General features: G+C 54.9%; 6 protein-coding genes across 6 annotated transcripts; 3 read left to right on the forward strand and 3 right to left on the reverse strand.

Moving 5' to 3' along the window:
- Nucleotides 1-940: 940 nt before the first annotated feature.
- On the reverse strand, nt 941-1,630 carry atfB (bZIP transcription factor atfB; the record flags this gene model as incomplete). Its single annotated transcript, XM_001211156.1, has 1 exon — nt 941-1,630. The coding sequence occupies one exon, from the start codon at nt 1,628-1,630 to the stop codon at nt 941-943; it is 690 nt and encodes a 229-aa protein (XP_001211156.1).
- Nucleotides 1,631-3,180: 1,550 nt separating this feature from the next.
- ATEG_01979 (sugar porter family MFS transporter) lies at nt 3,181-5,082 on the reverse strand (the record flags this gene model as incomplete). The annotated part of the gene is made up of 2 exons (XM_001211157.1): nt 3,181-4,682; nt 4,743-5,082. The coding sequence occupies 2 exons, from the start codon at nt 5,080-5,082 to the stop codon at nt 3,181-3,183; spliced, it is 1,842 nt and encodes a 613-aa protein (XP_001211157.1).
- Nucleotides 5,083-5,638: 556 nt separating this feature from the next.
- On the forward strand, nt 5,639-10,280 carry ATEG_01980 (uncharacterized protein; the record flags this gene model as incomplete). Its single annotated transcript, XM_001211158.1, has 4 exons — nt 5,639-5,974; nt 6,037-8,568; nt 8,813-9,266; nt 9,391-10,280. 4 exons carry the CDS (start codon nt 5,639-5,641, stop codon nt 10,278-10,280), a joined length of 4,212 nt encoding a protein of 1,403 aa, XP_001211158.1.
- An 840-nt stretch (nt 10,281-11,120) lies between these two features.
- On the forward strand, nt 11,121-12,578 carry ATEG_01981 (arylsulfatase; the record flags this gene model as incomplete). Its single annotated transcript, XM_001211159.1, has 1 exon — nt 11,121-12,578. The coding sequence occupies one exon, from the start codon at nt 11,121-11,123 to the stop codon at nt 12,576-12,578; it is 1,458 nt and encodes a 485-aa protein (XP_001211159.1).
- Nucleotides 12,579-12,766: 188 nt separating this feature from the next.
- ATEG_01982 (Zn(II)2Cys6 transcription factor) lies at nt 12,767-14,973 on the reverse strand (the record flags this gene model as incomplete). The annotated part of the gene is made up of 3 exons (XM_001211160.1): nt 12,767-13,801; nt 13,859-14,911; nt 14,968-14,973. 3 exons carry the CDS (start codon nt 14,971-14,973, stop codon nt 12,767-12,769), a joined length of 2,094 nt encoding a protein of 697 aa, XP_001211160.1.
- Nucleotides 14,974-15,550: 577 nt separating this feature from the next.
- On the forward strand, nt 15,551-18,831 carry ATEG_01983 (HET domain-containing protein; the record flags this gene model as incomplete). Its single annotated transcript, XM_001211161.1, has 2 exons — nt 15,551-16,102; nt 16,153-18,831. The coding sequence occupies 2 exons, from the start codon at nt 15,551-15,553 to the stop codon at nt 18,829-18,831; spliced, it is 3,231 nt and encodes a 1,076-aa protein (XP_001211161.1).
- Nucleotides 18,832-18,962: the final 131 nt, after the last annotated feature.

An 18,962-nucleotide genomic window follows, 5' to 3' on the forward strand; every position in this document is an offset into this window, starting at 1 on the left:
CCAACGACTCAACGAGCGCGGATCGACAAAAGCTTGCCGGGACCTCACCTCACGCCAAGGCCAGCAAGCGACCATAGGGGACCTGCAAGACTAGGAAGTAGGAAGTAGGAAGCAGGATATGATTAGGATTATATTAGTTATATCGTTTTTTCTCGGATCAAACAACGTTGGTCCGTCCGGGGAGGAAGTCACCGAGAGGATCATCAACGACCGCAGAACGGCGGAGAGAGGCAGCTTGGCCAGCGGAGAGAGGGTGTCTTTCTTAGACGGCGGATGTTGCCAGGTCTCTTTGGAGGAGGAGGTCGTGGACGTGGTGGCGAGAGACGACTTTGCATGGCTGGTGCGAGAGACATAGCGAGGTTTGGGGCCTGCGAGGGCAAAGGCGCCCAGCGGACGGGTGAACAGGCCACATAATCATAGTGTAGGTGATGGAAGGATTCGGTGACGAGAGGAAGCAAGAATGTAGAGAAGAAATAAATATGGGTGGGTAGATAGGCGAGGATAGACTATGAGACTACGGAGTATGGAACTATGGAGAGCCGGTGGCAACCGCGTTGGTGCTGTCTATACTACGGACGGAGTATGATAGTAGTACAGAGTGCGGGGGGTGTGTGTGTGTGTTTCTGTTAGGTGATTACCGGTAGAGAATCTGGAGATAGAATGGAGATGTGGAATAGAACAGAATGATCGTGATTCTATGAATAATAGGTTCATTCTGGATGCTCGAGGAGCCAAGAGAACGATTAGTACTAACAATAGCCGCATCAGGGCATAATAGAGCAAATGAGACGCTAAAGAGCAAACGAGACGCTAAAATAAAACGAGACAGACGCTAAAATACACCGGAACGAAAGACAGACTGAGACCTAACCCCCCCCCAGAATCCTAAACAACCGAAACGCCGGTATCCCACAACGCGCAAGACCAACCCGGCCTTGGCTTATTCATCCTGATAGATGAAATCGTCGAAGGTGTCAACCATAAACGACGGTTCCATACTATCGGATGGAGGCCCCGGGGACTGGCCCCCATCGAACCCAAAAAATAGCGGCTGCGAGGACATGTCCGGGTCGGCGGCAGGCACGTCGATTGTAGGAGGTGAATCCTCCTTGTCGCTGTTCCCCCCGTGATCTTTGATGGGGGTGATCGTAGCCACCATCTTTGCCAGGTACCGGTCGATTGCTGGGTTGCCGCAGCCGGCATGCGCCAGCAGGAGCCCCTTCAGATCGATCAATTCCTCTCGATGATCACGGACCTGTCTATTAAGAGACAGTCTCCGTTTCGTCTCTTTCTCGCACTTCTGCTCCAGCATCTGCGCCTCCATCTTCTTCTTTTGGCGGCATTTGCTGGCCGCGAGCCGGTTGCGCTCTAGGAATCGCCGGCGCTTCGCCGTCTCCTCGTCGGCGCCCCCGTCGGTGTCCTCGATTTTGCGTCGACGACCACCCGAGGAGCCGGTGGCGCCGTTGGCACTGTCGGGAGGGCTGTAGTTTTCCGGCGACAGCGCGGGGTACTGAAAGGAGGAGGCCACCGAGGCCCGTGGCTCGTCAAACGGCGGTGGGGTGGGCTGGCCGTTGCGAACAAGGAAGTGGAAGTTATCCATGTCGCCGTGGTGGAAGGGGAAGTTATTCATCTCGCGGTAGTGGTGGAAGATAGAAAGGTAAGATAGAAAGGGAAAGAAAGGTTTGGATTCAGGGACTTCAGGGGACCGGGATGAATGCAGGTAGGTAGATAGATGCTACGGGGAGGAGGGTGGGGTGGGCGAGTAGGGGAGAATATATCCGCAGGAGAGGGCTTATGCTTCCCTGATTCCATGGCTACGATCAAAGCTTCCGCATATCAACGATAGGATGGGGATTATCGGCCGGGGAGACCTCATGAATCATACGGCGGGAGAGAAAGACAGACACTTCCGTATGGACCGTCTGGCAACGATAGGATAGGAATTGTCGGCCGAGGTGACCTCATGAATCATACGGCGAGAGAATCAAAGGACAATTGCGATCCAAAGGAGAACCACAGTGGGGGAAAGAGGAGCTGCAGACAAAGATACAAAGAAGCTATTTCGCCCTAGGCCTAGAACAACGGGTGGTCCAACAACAGGTAGAATCCGAAAAAGGAAAATCCATGGCTGACGTCATTCATGTGATCGCCCAACTGGGAAGTCTGTATAGTTACCTTTTAAGGCCGACTTACTATGGTCCCTCCGGATAGGAGATTTGTGTGCGACTTGGATCCTGTTCCTGCCATCTTCCTGTCTGTTCTGCCCGGTTCCGCCGTATGTACGATGCAGGTGCTCTATCCACGATGGAGTGAGCTCTTCCCGGAAAGGACAGCCGCCAATCAATGGCGGAGAGAGGGCTGAGGATGACGTTCGCCGCTCGGGGTGGACGGGACGATGAGGGTGGACGTGTTGTTTGGTGATCCTACTGAGTCTGGTGGGTAAGAATAGGAGGGATCAAGGGAGGATAATCAGGATTATCTAGGTAGCTGCCCCGTACTTTGTAGTGGAAGAAGTACTAGGGTGCTACTCCGCTTCACAACAGAATGCGATTTACACAGGCCTGCGTAACCTCTAAAATGCCTCCTATTTATTTATTTCTTCTTTTTCCTTTTCGGGCTATATTTCGGGCCATACTCCCGGTCTATTCCACAGTGTATTTACATCTGCTACACTGCCTACTAACCTGCGAATGCAGTCGGCGCCTCAGGCTGCTGGGTTGCCTCTTTAGGCCTAGCGCCTGCCTGCCTGCCCTGATATCTACGGAGTACTCCTACAGCCCTAGAGAGGCCTTCAGGACCTCACCCACAATCAACCCTTCAATCCTCCTTGAACCCTTCCCTTGACAATATACCTGCGGATCTTGCGAATCTACCTATAAACCTGCCTGCGAAGCGATCTGTAAAGCTACCTATAAACTAAATAAATAGTTTAGCGGGTACAAGCACGTAGGTTAAGAGACAATTTAGTAGATAGTTCAGCAGGCGGTTTAATGGGTGTACTTAATTAGAATAGTAGGCGGTATAGCAGGTACTATACCTATAGAGCTACCCCCTAGGCCCCTACTGCATCACTCATCGGCTTGTATATTAATCATGCAGTACACCGATCCGGTCGGCTCCAGCGTCTAATATTTCAACCACAACTCTTTGGAACGTAGTCAATCTACGTCTTAAATGAAGTCATAGGCTATGCGACTCCCGCCGACTCCAACCACCAAAACGCTCCCGCTCCTCGGCAAAAGAGCCCTTCCCGTTCAACGGGGCAGTGGCGTCCTCCTCGTCATCGGCGCTGCGGGCAGCCGCCCCGACGGGGTCGAACAGCGCGTCGATCTCCTCGAGGGACTTGCCGGCCGTCTCGGGGAGACAGACGGCGGCAAAGGCCGAGATGGCTAGATCCAGCAGGCCGAAGAGGAGGAAGCTGGCCCAGCCGATGCCAGCGATGATGTACGGCGTGCTGAAGGACCAGATGAAGTTGGAGAGCCACTGGGCGGCAACGCCGACAGCCACGCCGGGCTCGCGGATGCGCGTGGAGAAAAGTTCCGCGGCGCAGGGCCACGGCAGCGGGCCCCAGGAGAGATTGTAGATGACGATGGCGAGGTAGATCAGCGCGATGGTGATGATATCCGGGATCGACACGCGGGGGGCCGTTGCTGTGTCGGCGTCGGCGGTGTCGGCCACCGGCGCGTCTGGGTTGGTTTTGAGCACGACCGCTGTGGAGATCATGCAGAGGGCCATGGCGAAGGCGCCGCCGATGAGCAGCGGGCGGCGCCCGAACCGCTCGGCCACCCACACGATGAACGCTAGACAGCTGATGACCTTGAGGGCGCCGAACACGCCGGTCAGCAGCAGCGTGAGTGAGTAGTTGTCGCCGACGAGGAGGGCGAAGAACTGCGGGCCGAAGTAGGCCATGGCGGTGGCGCCGGTGGACTGCTGGGCGAGGAAGAGCCCGACGCTGAGGAGGAGGCGGCGCGCGTTGGGCGCGTCGAGGAGCTCGCGCAGACGGAAGCCCTCCATGGCGTGGCGGTCGTCGTCGACGGCCTGTTTCATCTGCGCGAACTCGTCCGCGACGGCCGGGCCGTCGGACGCGCGGATCCACACCAGACTGGACCAGGCGGCGTGGCGCGCGGCGTGGGCGTCTGTGCCGGCGTCGTCGCTATGGGCGAGGAGCCAGCGCACACTTTCGTCCAGCGTCAGCATGCCGAGCCCCATGAGCGCGCCGGGGACGAGCTGCAGGGCCAGCGGGATCTGCCACTGGGCCGGGGTCGGGGCGCGGAACTGCAGGCCGTAGTCGATCCAGTAGGAGACGAGGATGCCGATGGTGAAGGTGAACTGGAAGCAGCTGCCCAGGCGGGCGCGCATGTCCTTGGGGCTCATCTCCGAGAGATAGATGGGGATGACGGTTGCGGACCCACCGACCCCCAGACCGCAGATGACGCGGCCGAGATAGAAGACGGGGAGGGAGTGAAGATTAAGCACCTCCAAAACGACGCCCGCGCAGAAAATGGCCGAACAGCTCATCATGGCATAGCGACGGCCGTAGCGGTTGGTGATGGGCCAGACGGCCAGCGAGCCGACGAGCGCGCCCGCCTGCTGGATGCCGACGGCGACGGCGCTGACGCGGGTCTGCATATCAGGGGTTGCATGGAAGTCGCGCAGAAAGGAGTCAAAGGTGAGGACACCACCTGAAGGAGATTCTGGTCAATACGCGTGGGCGCAAAGGCGTCCCAAGAGATGCGACGAACCGATAACTCCAGAGTCGTAGCCAAAAAGCATCCCTCCGCAACACACGACAGCGGTCAGCCAGTAGATGCGGAGAAGCGCAAGCGGCGAGGACGGAGGAGAGGTGGTCGGCCGGAGAGGCTGACTGGTGTCGTCCTCATGTTGAGAGATGTGGTGGTAATCCCTCATGGTCCATGGACAGCTGTAGGAGTTGTAGTATGGGATAAGGAGTAGGGGAATGAAGTATGAAGTTGCTCCGTAGCAGTAAGGAGACTCGGAGACGGACGGACGATCCCCGTGGATGACTAACCAGCGCCTGCCACGATGTATACCTACAACACAGAACTTCAACTTCAACTTCATGTTCTATTCTTCACTTACTCGTTTGTCTTCGACTTTGTTCACGTCGACTACTGCATGGCTCACTCCAGCGGCCAGCTACGGATGTTTCTACAATGTCGAATATCAACCTCATCACCCGTCGACTTAAGTCCATCCATCTGCGACTCTTCAAGCATGTTTCGCGTCGCGAACTCCGCAGATACAATGAGATTTGTCTAGACTGATATATCAAGACTAAATTACTACAAGACAGGCTAACTCCAGAGTGGCTTCTTGGTCTACAGACCTATCGATGGTTTATCACATCTGCAAGAATAGGGTCTTAATACGGCTATGAACACCAACAATCAACCGCAACACCGGTTTGGAAGAATCACAATCACAGTACTATCAACTCCCATCGTCACGTCCGCTTCGTGGTACGCGCATACGGAAGCAAGGAGCAGATCTACAATGAACCCTACTGAGTCCACTCCACATTCCGCATACTGGCGCAAGGAACCTTGTGTCAGCCAATTTCAACGTGGCTTCTCCCTCTTAAAACGCGTCGTTCTTCTTGACGCGATACAAATTCAACATGTTGGGGACCGCACTATGGGTTATCTCCAATACGACGTGTATCTCTCTCGTCGCCCTGTTAAGCATCCCGGCATTTTGGAGCCTTGTCCAACGGGTCCAGCGCAAGGACAGGTACACTCGGTACCTGGGTGCTTTTTATGAGGATCAAGATGGCGAAACCACAAAGGCATCCCTCCTAAGAGCCTCGTCTTTATACAGGGTAAAGCTGCACTTTCTGGCCTCCATGGTTGCAGGAGGAGCAATAGTAGCTCTCCTTCGAGCACTGGTTTCGCTTTCAGCTGTTAGTGATGAGCCAGGGTTTGTTCTCGGTAGTTGGCTGCAGACTCTGACATGGGTGAGTAACTGCCTTCTTTTATAGCATTCGTAGATCGCCGTCATTGCTGATGGACAATCCAGGTTCTTATCCTAATCCAATACCTGTCGCTGATGATGGAACCAGTATGGACAGCACGTTTCACGCTGGGGTGGAAGGGCGCCTTATCTTGTTGTCTTGTAATTACGGAAACTGCCCTCCAGATATACAACCGGCCCTACATAGGCAACATGCAGGCAATCCTTCTTGGCGTCAATGTAGGATTGGCTATTCTTGTTATTCCTCTCAGTCTCTCCCTACCACAGCGGCCTGAGGTGCTCTATCAGGGCCTTCCCGTGGACCGAGAGAAGTCAACTTCCATCCTTGGGCGCCTGGTGTTTGGCTGGGCCAGCGACATGATCACAACGGCTGCGAGATCAGACGACCGACTTTGTCTAAATGATCTACCCCAGTTAGATCACCAAACCAGGGCAAAGACCCTCCAAGGAGCATTTGTTCGGAAACTACAGTTCCACATGACTGATTCCAAAGAGGCCGACGGAACACGTTTATGGCGAGTGATTTTCAGTCTACATGGTACATACCTGACCATTCAATGGATCTTCTGTCTACCTTTGGCTCTTCTGAGCTTTTTGCCCCATATTGCACTGTTGCGAATTCTCCGATTAATGGAAGAGCGCTCTTTGCCGGACAAAGAAGCAACAAATACAGCGAGTCTTTGCTTTTGGGTAGTAGGCATCGGGGCTGCGGTCTTGACCTCGACCTGTCTTGACAATTGGCTGACCTGGGTCGGGCTCAATAAAGTCGGCATCAGGGTTCTCGAAGAACTAACAGCTGCCGTCTTTAACAAGACTCTGCGCCTAAGCAACGCTGCATCGTCTCCGATTGATGAGGTCTCCATCAACGATGACCAGTTGAAATCCGAGAAAGGCCCAGGAGGCGATAGCGACTGCCGTGGCCAGCTCAATGCGCAGGGCATAATCAACCTTGTGGCAGTCGACGCTATGCGCATCAGTTATGGAATATCCATTGGATTCTATAACATACTAGAGCCCATGAAAATTATCATTGCTTGTGTATATCTGTTGCAAATCCTTGGGTGGAAGCCACTAGTGACAGGAACTCTATGCCTGGTTCTGATCTTCCCCATGAACTACGTATGCATGCAACAGTACACAAAGATTGGGAATACAATCATGACCCGCCGGGACAGCAAGTTGGCCATCCTGACAGAAGCCATACACGGTGTCCGGCAGATCAAGTTCGCAGCACTGGAACGTGCATGGGAGGAAAAGATCAATACTCTCCGAGACAGAGAGCTGTCTGCTCAGGCCAAGTCTTTTCACTGGAGAGTGCTCAATGAATGTCTATGGCTACTCGGCCCTATCCTAATCACAGTTGTATCACTGTCGACTTACATCTGGCTGCACGAAGCGTTGCCAGCGCATGTAGCCTTTACAGCTCTTGCATTACTTCATTCTGTTGCAATCAGCCTGGCGACTGTCCCCACAGTCCTGTCACCTTTTTTGGACGCAGTGGTTAGTGTGCGCAGGGTTAATGAGTTCTTATGTTGGGATGAAAAGTCATCGAGTGCAAATGGCTGCTGTGGCAGCATTCAGTTCGCGAATGCCTCAATTGCCTGGTCAGGAAGCCGAAGAAAGACCTGTGCACGCCCATGGACGCTCCATGGAGTCACCCTTGATATCCCGCAACATGGCTTGACGCTAGTGTCAGGTCGAACTGGTGCAGGGAAAAGCTTGTTGCTTGCCGCCATCCTCGGTGAATGTGAAGTGCATGCGGGGGTTGTCAGGGTTCCGCGATCACCGTCCTATGCGAAGATATACGCAGCACCCGAGCGAGAGACGCAGTGGATCGTTGATGGGGCTAAGGCATATGTTCCGCAGACACCCTGGATCGAAGCAACAACTGTCAGGAACAATATCCTATTTGGACTACCCATGAACATGGAGAGGTACAACAAAGTCCTTTTTGCATGTGGGCTGATTCACGACCTGCATCATCTCGAGAACGGCGACCAAACAGAGCTTGGGTCCAGGGGTGTCAATTTGAGCGGTGGCCAGAAAGCACGCATTGCACTTGCTCGAGCAATCTATTCCCGGGCTGAGATCCTCATCCTAGATGATATCTTCAGCTCGGTGGACGTTCATACTTCCCAACATCTATTCGCTCATGCCTTGACCGGAGAGCTCGCCATGGGGCGAACGCGAATTCTGGCGACACATAACGTTGGACTTTGCTTTCCCAAGGCTGACTATCTCGTGTATCTAGACAATGAATGCTTGCAGTTCGCCGGGCCCCAGTCGGAAGCACACTCGGAGGCCTACGGCGGATTCAAGTATACGTCTCATGCAGATTCCTGTCAAAAGCCGTCATTGCCTCCAGTATTGAACGAGAATGGTTCTGATCTCATCGGAAAGGAAGATATCAGAGCCTCGAACGATTCCCAAGCAGTTCTCACGGGTGGGGATTTGCAAGCAAACGACCAGCGGAGAACAGTGTTGTTCTCGCAATATATTCGGAACAGCGGAGGCTGGCGTCGTTGGGGCCCTTTGTTTGGGGCCTTTCTGGCATTCACTGGGCTGATCCTGGCGCAGGTAAGTCCCCTCAATTTTATGGTCTTGATCTAAATTAACAAGACATCGCAATAATCAACAGAATTGGTGGATTACCATCTGGAGTACATCCTCCGACTCGACCCCAAACACCCAGGACCTTGATCTGTCCAAATTCATTAGAGTTTATATCGGTCTGGCCATCGCGGCATGGATAGTGGGATCATTACGTTCCTACTGTATCTACGCAGCATCGATCGAAGCTTCTCAACGACTGTTTCGGCAGCTTCTCTTTGTCATCTTGCGAGCACCCCTGCAATGGCTGGACTCTGTTCCAGTTGGCAGTCTCCTGAATCGATTCTCATCTGATTTCAGTAGAGTTGATTCTATGCTTGGGTACAACTTGCACCTGACATTAGCGGCCGTCGTGGAATGCACGGGAGTAATTCTGGCAGGAATTATTGCCAGCCCAGCTATGATTGTCCTGTCAACAGCTCTACTCGCTTGTTGTATCTGGTATGCCCGTCAATATCTGGTGGTTGCGCAGCAGATAAAGGCCATCGAGGCGTCATACCGAGGACCAATATATGAGCTCTTCAATGCCGTAACGACCGGACTCTGGACCATCCGCGCCTTTGGGAAACACGAAAGCCTACATTCATTTGATGCAGGCGCACATCGACCGCCACGCTCGGGCATGGTGGCATTTGTACCTTCTAAACCGATGGATGACCTTTCGGGTCAGTGCTATCGGCGCAGCTTTCTGTACTGTCACTGCGGCTGTGGTCGTATTCCAACCAAGCATTACGGGGGCAAAAGCCGGGTTTGCTCTCAGCTTTGTCATTAATCTGGCCTTTCAATTAGTCTTGGGAGTCCGAACCTACTCCAATCTCGATATGGACATGAACGCTGTCAAGCAGGTGACCGAATATCTGTCTCTCCAGATGGAAGATTATGATAGAGGCGCGGACGTGTCGCCCTCGTGGCCATCACACGGTCGACTGGAAATCCGTGATCTGAATGTTCGGTATGGACCTGGTCTCGCAGCTGTCATTCAACAAGTCTGTCTCAACATTGAACCTGGACAAAGCATCGGGATTGTTGGACGCACGGGTGCAGGGAAATCCTCCCTTGTGCTTGCTCTTTTTCGGTTCTTAGAAACCCGGGAAAGGGACGGTCAGATCCTCATTGACGGTACCGACATCTCCTCCATAAAACTAGAAACCCTGCGCAGTAGACTGGCGATAATTCCCCAGAATCCTGTGTTATTCGCTGGGACGATCCGATCTAATTTAGACCCGAGGGGCATACACGACGACCCCGAGCTTCTTCGAGCCCTGGAGTATGTCTCCTGGACGCCCGCTCTTGACGCAAGGGTATGCGAAGGCGGCTCAAACTTTTCGGTTGGGCAACGTCAACTTCTGTGTCTCGCCCGCGTGATGATCTCGTCGCCGAAGATCTTGGTGCTGGATGAATCTACGTCTGCAGTGGACCGGACGACGGACGATCTCATCCAGCGGTCAATTAGGTCAAATTTCAGTGGTGAGGCGGCGGCGCCGACGTTGTTGGTCATTGCCCATCGTATCAGCAACGTGGTTGATTTTGATAAGATCCTGGTCCTGGACGCAGGACGGGCCGTAGAGTTTGGCTCCCCTCGTGGGCTGATGGGCAAATCGAATGGGGTGTTTAGAAGCATGGTGGAAAAGGATGCGGATCGAGAATACCTGCAGGAGACGATCAATGCTCATGGGTAGCTTGGAGCTATCGTATCCACCATGTCTGTCTGTATGAATGTTCCACTCCTCAGTCCTGAACGGTGTATTGACCCCATTCCATAAGCATCAGCTGACGTATTCACGGAGCCACACGGAACGGATATCGTCGCCAGCATATACGTCGAGGCGTAATGGATATGGACGATTGCCTGATCGGGCGCCTGACATGCCCGCGTGTGGAGTTACCCGAAGCGGCGCGATAGCCGACAGGCGAGCACCTCACTGGTGCCCCGCATGGCGTTATACTTCCGTTTTCTGTTGCGGAGGATCTGCCGACAGCCGACGGTGCCTGACCCTTATAGTAGTCTCTCCGTCTTCCTGTTGTCCTTCTCCATCCACCTCATTCTTCTCCTCCTTAGTCTTCTCCTCTCATCCCGTTCTCTGCGCCATGGCTCCCAGACGTCCCAATTTCCTCGTCGTCGTCGCCGATGACCTTGGTTTCTCCGACATCGGTTGCTTTGGTGGTGAGATTCGCACTCCCAACCTCAACCGCATTGCCCAGCAGGGAGTGCGCTTTACTGATTTCCATGCCGCCGCTGCGTGTTCGTAGGTATTCCATGATTCATCCCTAGACTCTATGAGAGCGGACTAACGGATCCATTAGCCCCACCCGTGCCATGATCATGACCGGCACCGATCACCACATCGCCGGTCTGGGGAATCTGATTGAATGGACCAACATCTCCGGACAAAATGGCCCGAAGGGATCCCAAATGAGCACCGCTCCCCAGCGCGGTATGCCCGGATACGAGGGGTACCTCAATGAGCGCGTGGTCGCCCTTCCCGAAGTCCTTCGGGATGCCGGGTACCATACCCCTCATGTCCGGCAAGTGGCATCTCGGCCTGACTCCCGAACACTCCCCATACGCGCGCGGTTTCGACCGTTCCCTCGCCCATCTGCCCGCCTGTTCCAACCACTACGCCTACGAGCCCCAGCTCAAGAGCGACGACGAGACCCCCACCTTCCTCGAGGCTAGCTACATCGCCCTCCACATGGAGGACGACAAGTATGTGAAACAACTCCCTGAGGGCTGGTACTCATCAGACGGCTATGGTGACAAGATGGTCGACTATCTCAAGGACTGGCACGAGCGCGAGGGCGAGGAGCGGCCCTTCTTCGCCTACCTGCCCTTCACTGCCCCCCACTGGCCGCTCCAAGCCCCCCGCGAGTACATCGACCACTACCGCGGCGTCTACGATGACGGTCCTGAGGCGCTGCGGCAGAAGCGTCTCCAGCGCTTGAAGGAGCTTGGCATGGTTCGCGAGGACGTCGAGGCACACCCAGTCGTCGACGACGAGATCAAGCCGTGGGACGAGTACACCCCCGAGGAGAAGAAGCTCTCGTGCACGGCGATGGAAGTCTTCGCCGGCATGGTCGAATGCATTGATACCAACGTCGGCAAGGTGGTCGACTACCTCGCATCCATCGACGAGCTCGACAACACCTTCGTCTGCTTCATGTCCGACAACGGCGCCGAGGGCGCCGCCTACGAAGCCTACCCGCTCGTGCAGAGCGGCGTCATGCCGCACCTGCAGAAGTACTACGACAATTCGCTGGAGAACCTGGGCAACGGCAACTCGTTCATCTGGTACGGCCCGCGCTGGGCGCAGGCCGCCACCGCCCCGTCCCGCCTCTACAAGGCCTACACCACCGAGGGCGGCGTGCGCGTGCCCTTCCTCGCCCGCTTCCCCACCTCCGTCACCGTCGCCGACCACGCTCGCAACGGCGGCATCACGGACCAGTTCGCCACCGTCATGGACCTGGCCCCGTCCATCCTCGACATGGCCGGCGTCTCGCATCCAGCCCCCTCCTACAAGGGCCGCGAGATCGTGCCTATGCGCGGCCGCAGCTTTTACCCCTGGGTGCGCGGCGACTCCCCCCGAATCCACGACCAGGACTTCATCCAAGGCTGGGAGACCTGCGGCCGTGCCGCCCTCCGCTTCGGCGACTGGAAGATTGTCTACATCCCCAAGCCCAAGGGCCCTGAGCGCTGGCAGCTGTACAACCTCGCCGCCGACCCGGGCGAGATCCACGATCTGGCCGAGGCGGAGCCCGAACGGCTGAAGAAATTGCTCAAGCTCTGGGATCAGTACGTCATCGAGACCGGCGTCATCCCGCTCAACCCCGACCTGGGCGACTTCATCGAGGCCACCGAGGCCCAGATGCCCGAGAACGCCTGGATGGAGTACGACTACTGGAAGAAGGGCGCGCGCGACGAGCCCGAGAAGTTCATGCGCAAGCCGCCTCGTTTCCAGCGCGTCGTCAAGCAGTTCTAGCCTCGATACCACTTGTTTCCTTCCTTCTTTGTATGTATATATATAGAGCTCTAGCTCAGTCATGACTCATGAATTCATCATTGGTTCTTCTTATCTTCGTTGTATGCAGTCCAATATATACACCTGTCCATCGTACAAAATTTACACAACAAGATCGCACGCTATAATACAATGAAGCTAAATGGCCGTCAGATCATTACAAAAAAGTCCGTAAATAACTCCCGCCGCACACAGCGCGAATCCGCCCACGTGCGTGACGTATCCTGTCGGCGCGTCATCTCCTCCAACAGTAACAGCGCTTTATTTGCATTAGGATGGCGGGGTGTGCCAGGTCCGACGTCCCGAGGGTCATTCGTTGCCATGCGCTGCATCTCCAGTACGATCCAGGCTCGCTGCTCGAGGGAACCTTCCAGTCCCGCCACAAACAGCGGCCAGATAAAGCTGACGGGGAGGTGCGTTGTCGTCTTTGCTGATGTCGATGAGGAAGAGGATGACTGGTGACCACGCTGGCTGGTCGATTCGACCGTGGCGAGCTGGATAATTTGGTCGACGGCACGGTGCACACGGTCGGTGCGTGGGTAGATGGCAAAGGCTACGCGGTGCAGGTAGATAAAGATGGCGAGGAAATTGGCCAGGTACTGGCGGAAGGTGCGGCAAACCTCCGCGGCGACGGTGGGCCGCAGCGTGTCGCAAAGGTCCCGTGGCCGGTCGTAGACATCCAGGACACGCGGCCGGCTATTCCAGAGGGACTCGAGGTCGGCCCCAACCTGATGGGCAATCTGGAGTACCTCGAACTCGTCGCTGACGGTGCCGCGGCTGCGGTGGTGCAGGTCAATGCAGACAATGCGGCGGATAACCTGTTGCGCTTGCGCGAAGAACCGGAACGCTGGGCCCACAATAGCGTCATGGATTAGGTAGGCGGGTTTTGAGAGGAGCGCGTCATTAGAGTCGGCGTCGGTGGTGTTGTTGTCGGCTTTTCGCTCGGGTTGAGACGGCGGGGTGGTGGTGGGTGCAGCGTCCGCCGCGAGGCTCCCCAGGTCGATCAGCGGGTCGCCGTCACGACCGGCAATCAACGCTTTGACGTCGAGTAGCGACACCCAGGAGATGATCAAGTGGCTAAAGCCAGTCCAGGACTTCGTCTGGCGGTGGAAGCGCTGCAGGAGCAGAAACGCAGAGTGAAGGAATGACGTCCCAGGACGCCACATCTCTGGGGGAGAGATCAGCTAGAAGGAGTTAGATCAAACGCACGAGGGATATGAGTTCAGGCGTAGTATGTTTACCTCTGACAGCATGAGCAGAAACACAGCCGTGAAGATGCGCTTTAGAACCGGTTCGGCCACGTCGCCTAGGAGGCAGGTCTGGATCTCGGCACTGGCGTGCTGGTGGTATGTCGGCGCCAGCTTCCACCGTTTGCCTTCCGCCCTGGCCTGTTGCAGGTCCGCGTAGCAGTACAGGCTACTCCGGAGGGCATTGCAGTCCTGCGACTGTGCCACGATGATCCCCCGCACAAAGGGCCATTCCAGGTCGATAGGCCCAAAGATCGTCGGCGGCGCCTCACTCTCCAGGAATTGCGTCACCAAGTGTTCCTCGTACGAGGCTCGCGTCTCGGGCCAAATCCCACTGTCGACGGGCGGCGGTTCAGTGGCCGCGGGGTCAGCTCCAACACCTTCATTGGGACCTTCACTGGCGAGGGAAACTTCCGCGACAGACGGAGTGCCGGCGGTCGTCCAGATCTGAGACTCCGGAAGACCAATACCGACGGGGACCCCGTGGCTGATAGGAGAGGTCATGGGGCCGGAGGTTATGGGAGGGAAATCTGACGTCCCATTTGTCAGGTCCAGATGTTTCTGCTCGAAGTCAGAAGTGATTTCCCCAATAAACCCGAGCATGTCGAAATTGGAAAAGTCCACAGCATACGGCCCCGTCCCGGGGACCGGAGAGCCCGCAGGGAGCGGACTTTCCTGGACTCTGGGGGTCTGCGACAAGTGTGACAGGCGTCGACGACGCTGCTCATCGGGTCGTAGCACGGTATCGAAGAAATTCGGATCCGGACGGCCAGGGGCTGCTGGGTGGGTCGCGGGATCGGGAGGGAACGATGGTGTCGTACTCGGAGTACTGCTGGTCGTCGTAGCGGAAGAGGCTCGCGGAGGGTGGCTGCGACGGGGAAGATTGCCTGGAATGATGTTCTTGTAGGCACATTGCAGTCGGAGTCGGATGCAATTGGCACAAACGGGTTTGTTCTCATCGCAGCGGACTTTGCGGGCACGACATGTCAGACACCCCGTCCGCCTGCGGGGGCCCGAACGACCGGCGCCGCGTGCGCGAGGGGCAGTCTACATGAGGTGAGTGAGAGAGACACATGAAAGAGGACCGAAATGATGTTACTGACCTCCATGGTTTATCCGCCGATACGAGGTGAGGAGAGGTTGAGAGAAGGAGGAAAGAAACGTGGAGATGGAAGTGAGCACGTTTTCCCCGCATTTCAGCTGCGGCTCAATCGGGCAGTTGCACGCGCCCCGGAGAGTACGGAGTACCATATGCACCTAACCTCATGGGGGATCTATTAACTCAAAGGATCTTACCTTCAACGGGATATACCGAGATTTCGAGACCCTTGTCGAGCTTACCCGTGCCCTCTTGTAGGCCGTATGGAAGAAATCGAACGGGCTAGCATTCAGCCAGCCACTTCCGAAAAGCTTTGTCTTCCCGGGTAGATAAACTGATCGGGGGTTGGAAATTGGCCTATGAGTGCAGACGACATATGTTTCTGCGTATACTAACGCCACCTGGCGACCGCGGACTGTCAGCACTAACTCAGCTCCTTCTGCCCAGCAAACAAGGGCACAGAGCCGACGAGAATTAACAAAGGAATCGATCGCCCTTTTGAGTCGAGAGACAATCCGTCGACACCGTGAAAAGCAGCCCGCATGATCGAACATATGCCTTGACATCAGTTAAGTTCTTGAGCCACCATGCCTGTCTACACCTATCCAGAGCTTCCGTCTGCGGGCACCACTACTCGCATGATTCGTCTTTCGCCTCAAAAGGGAAAGAAGACCCATATCAATTGCGAACTGTTTCCCTATGATCTATCAGATATGGCTGGTCGAAGACACCGGTATGAGGCGCTTTCGTACGTATGGGGTAGTGGCGTGAAATCCCACTCCATTCGTTTGAATGGCTGCGAATTCCCGGTGACAGAGAACCTCCACGCTGCTCTCTCTCAGCTTCGCGATGGCAACTTTGAGAGAATCCTATGGGTCGATGCGATCTGCATCAACCAGGAGGACAATGAGGAGAAAGTCCAACAGATCCAGATCATGCGCACCATCTATGGGCAAGCCAACTGTGTCATCGTCTGGCTCGGCGAGGGTGTTAACGATGGCGACAAGGCGCTTGAGAGCATTCGCCAACTGGCAGGCGTTAATGAGCTAGAGGAACGTCCAGGTAATGCAGAGGCCCTGGAAACAAGCCATGATTCTTATTGGGCATTGCTACAGCGGGATTGGTTTCGCCGGATCTGGGTAAGGCGGAGCGTCAGTCTCTGTCGATCAGGAACTGATCAAAAACACAGGTGCTTCAGGAAGTCGGGCTCGCAAGATGTGTATGCATCGTGTGTGGTTCCGTCGAAGTGAACGGATATGCCTTCTGTGAAGGCCTCGGCCGATTACGGCTTCCTGTTTCTGCGTGGGAGCGGATCCGTCCTGTCATCCATCTTATCAGAGGATCCATTTTTCGGCCACAGTATCAGCTGCATTCCCGCGGAGCCTACTCAATCGGTCAACTGATGGACATGTATCGATTCCACGATGCCACCGTACCGCATGACAAGCTCTATGCGTTGCTGGGTCTGTGTTCCGATGACCCCAATGCACCTAGTTTGAAGCCCAACTATCACCTTCCGTGGCATGAGGTCTTTGCGCAGGTCATTACCTACATCCTCTCACGAGATTGCACCGTGGAGATCTCGCCCGAACGAGATACAGCAGTCATCAAGGGACAGGGGTGCATATTGGGTCAGATCGAGAGAGTTCAAGACGGCAGCTCCGACAATGGCCAACAACGCATTGATGTCTTATTTAGCAAAGCGGGCCAGGCGATGGGGTACGAAAGCAGATACGGACCGCTCTGGGTTGTCCAATCTTCTCTGGTCTCAATTCAAAAAGGCGATATCGTCGTCCTTTTGCGAGGTGTGGCAATGCCCACCATCGTGAGGGTCTGCAAGGACCACTTTGCTATCATCATGATCGCCGCAAAACCGCAAGAGAGGGAAGACCAAGGGAATCAGGAACCAGAGGATCCCCCGACAGCGAGTGTTCTGGAGCATCCTTTGCATCACCTTCTTCTTACATGGGAGTTGGCTCCCACCCGGCCAGGCGGAGACACCGGCCGAGACCTCTCTGACAAAGTTGCTGAGCACCGAGAAGAGCACATGAAAGATGCAAACCGAATTTATGATATAACTCCCGCTATAGAAGAGATCGCACTCGAGGTATTGAAGTTGAAAGATTCCCCCATCTCAGCAATGGAACGCTTGCTTCTTCAGATTGCATCCCACGTCCCGATCACTGAAAATGTGATGAAAGTGGTAGCAGGGTCTCCTGCAGGCTATGCACCCGGCATCATGGAGAGCTTCTTCAAATACCGCGGAGAGAGCCTATCGATTTCTGAAGAGGTGGTGAAAGAAGCAGCAGGGAATACTGGAAGTTATGCTCTTGATATGTTCAAGCTCTTACTCCGGTATCGAGGGGATCGTCTGCCAATCTCCGAAAAAGCGGTCAAAGCAGCGGTAGCGAACAAAGGACCTGATGCACTAAGGATCGTTGAACTCCTATTCCGGGAACAACAGGGCCGGTGTATCTCTGAAGAGGTAGTCAAGGCAGCAGCAGAGAACCATGAAAGGCACGGGCCGGAAATTATGGAGCTTCTCTTACACTACCAAGAGGTAGACTTCCCAATGTCTGAAGATATCGTCAAAGCAGCAGTTTCGGGGAATAACGGAGGGTACGGGCCTGAATTACTTGACGTCCTTTTCCAGCACCTCGGAGACCGTCTACCTGTCACAGAAAGCGTGGTCATGGTAGCAGCAGAAAACGAAGATTACTATGTCCCGAAGATTTTTGAGCTCCTCTTTCACCATCGGGGAGACAACCTCCCAATATCGGAAGATATGGTCAAAGCCATATTAGAGTCGGACAACCGTAACAGCCCCGACATCATGAGAACTATCCTTCAGCACAGGCAAGACAGCTTACCAATCTCTGAAGCCGTCGTCAGGGCGGCTGCAGAAAGCACCGGTTATTACGCCCCTCAGATCATGGATGTTCTTCTTCGTTATTGGGGAGATCGTCTCTTGATTCCGGGGGATATGGTCCTGTCACTGTTACAGAGTCCTGAGCATAATGCAGCTAAAATCTTGGATGTCATCTTTCAGCACCGAGGGAGCATCTCAGTCTCCGAAGAGTTGGTTAAGACTGCGGTCGGAAATACCGGTCGCTTTGGACGCCAGGTGGTGGATGTCCTGCTTCGACACCGTGGAAACGACCTGCCCTTGTCCGAAGCGGTGGTCAAGGCAGCTGCAGAAAATACTGGACCAGATGGTTCTGCCATTATCGAGCTCCTGTTTCAACACCGAGGAGAAAGCCTACCGGTTACCGAGGCCATAGTGAAGACAGCCGCAGAGAACACCGGGTATGTCGCTGATCGGATCATGGATGTTCTTCTTCGTTATCGGGGAGAAAGCGTACCGATCTCTGAAGACGTGGTCAAGGCCACCGTGATGAACCCCGGCTTGAACAGCATCCAGAATATGGGTATCCTTCTTCGGCATCGGGGAGACAGCCTACCAATCTCTGAAGAGATTATAAAAACTGCAGTCGGGAGGGAGGAAGAGTGGGGACTAGGAATCCTGCTGACCATGTTTAAATACCGAGGGGGGAGTTTGCCCATCTCTGAAGATGTCGTCAAATTTACCGCACAGTCTGAATCACTCTATGCGCCACAAATGATGGAGCTTTTCCTCACGCATTTAGGAGACAAATTACCTATTACCGAGGCTGTGGTTAAAGCAGCCGACTCCAGCCCCAGGGGTCACGCTGACGGCTTTGTACGCCTCTTTTTGCAGTACCGCGGCGAGAGCATACGTCCTCTCTTGAACTCGGTGGCCACGAATCCTTTGTCACGTCTGAGCCTAGGGCTTAGCCTGTTTAGTGACGTTCCTGATCCGAGTTACAGTAGTATTGATGCGAAATAGCCGCCCTTCTGGGCTCATCTCTTGTCAGGGACACCTCTTTTTGTTCCAGTCTAGTTCCTCTATCGGCCAAACTCGTTCCGAGAGTGCGTTTTCTACGTACAGCATGCTATATTCATGAATATACGCATCAC

This window comes from Aspergillus terreus, genomic scaffold, assembly GCF_000149615.1.
Source record: "Aspergillus terreus NIH2624 scaffold_3 genomic scaffold, whole genome shotgun sequence".
Classification (NCBI taxonomy): Eukaryota; Fungi; Ascomycota; class Eurotiomycetes; order Eurotiales; family Aspergillaceae; genus Aspergillus; species Aspergillus terreus.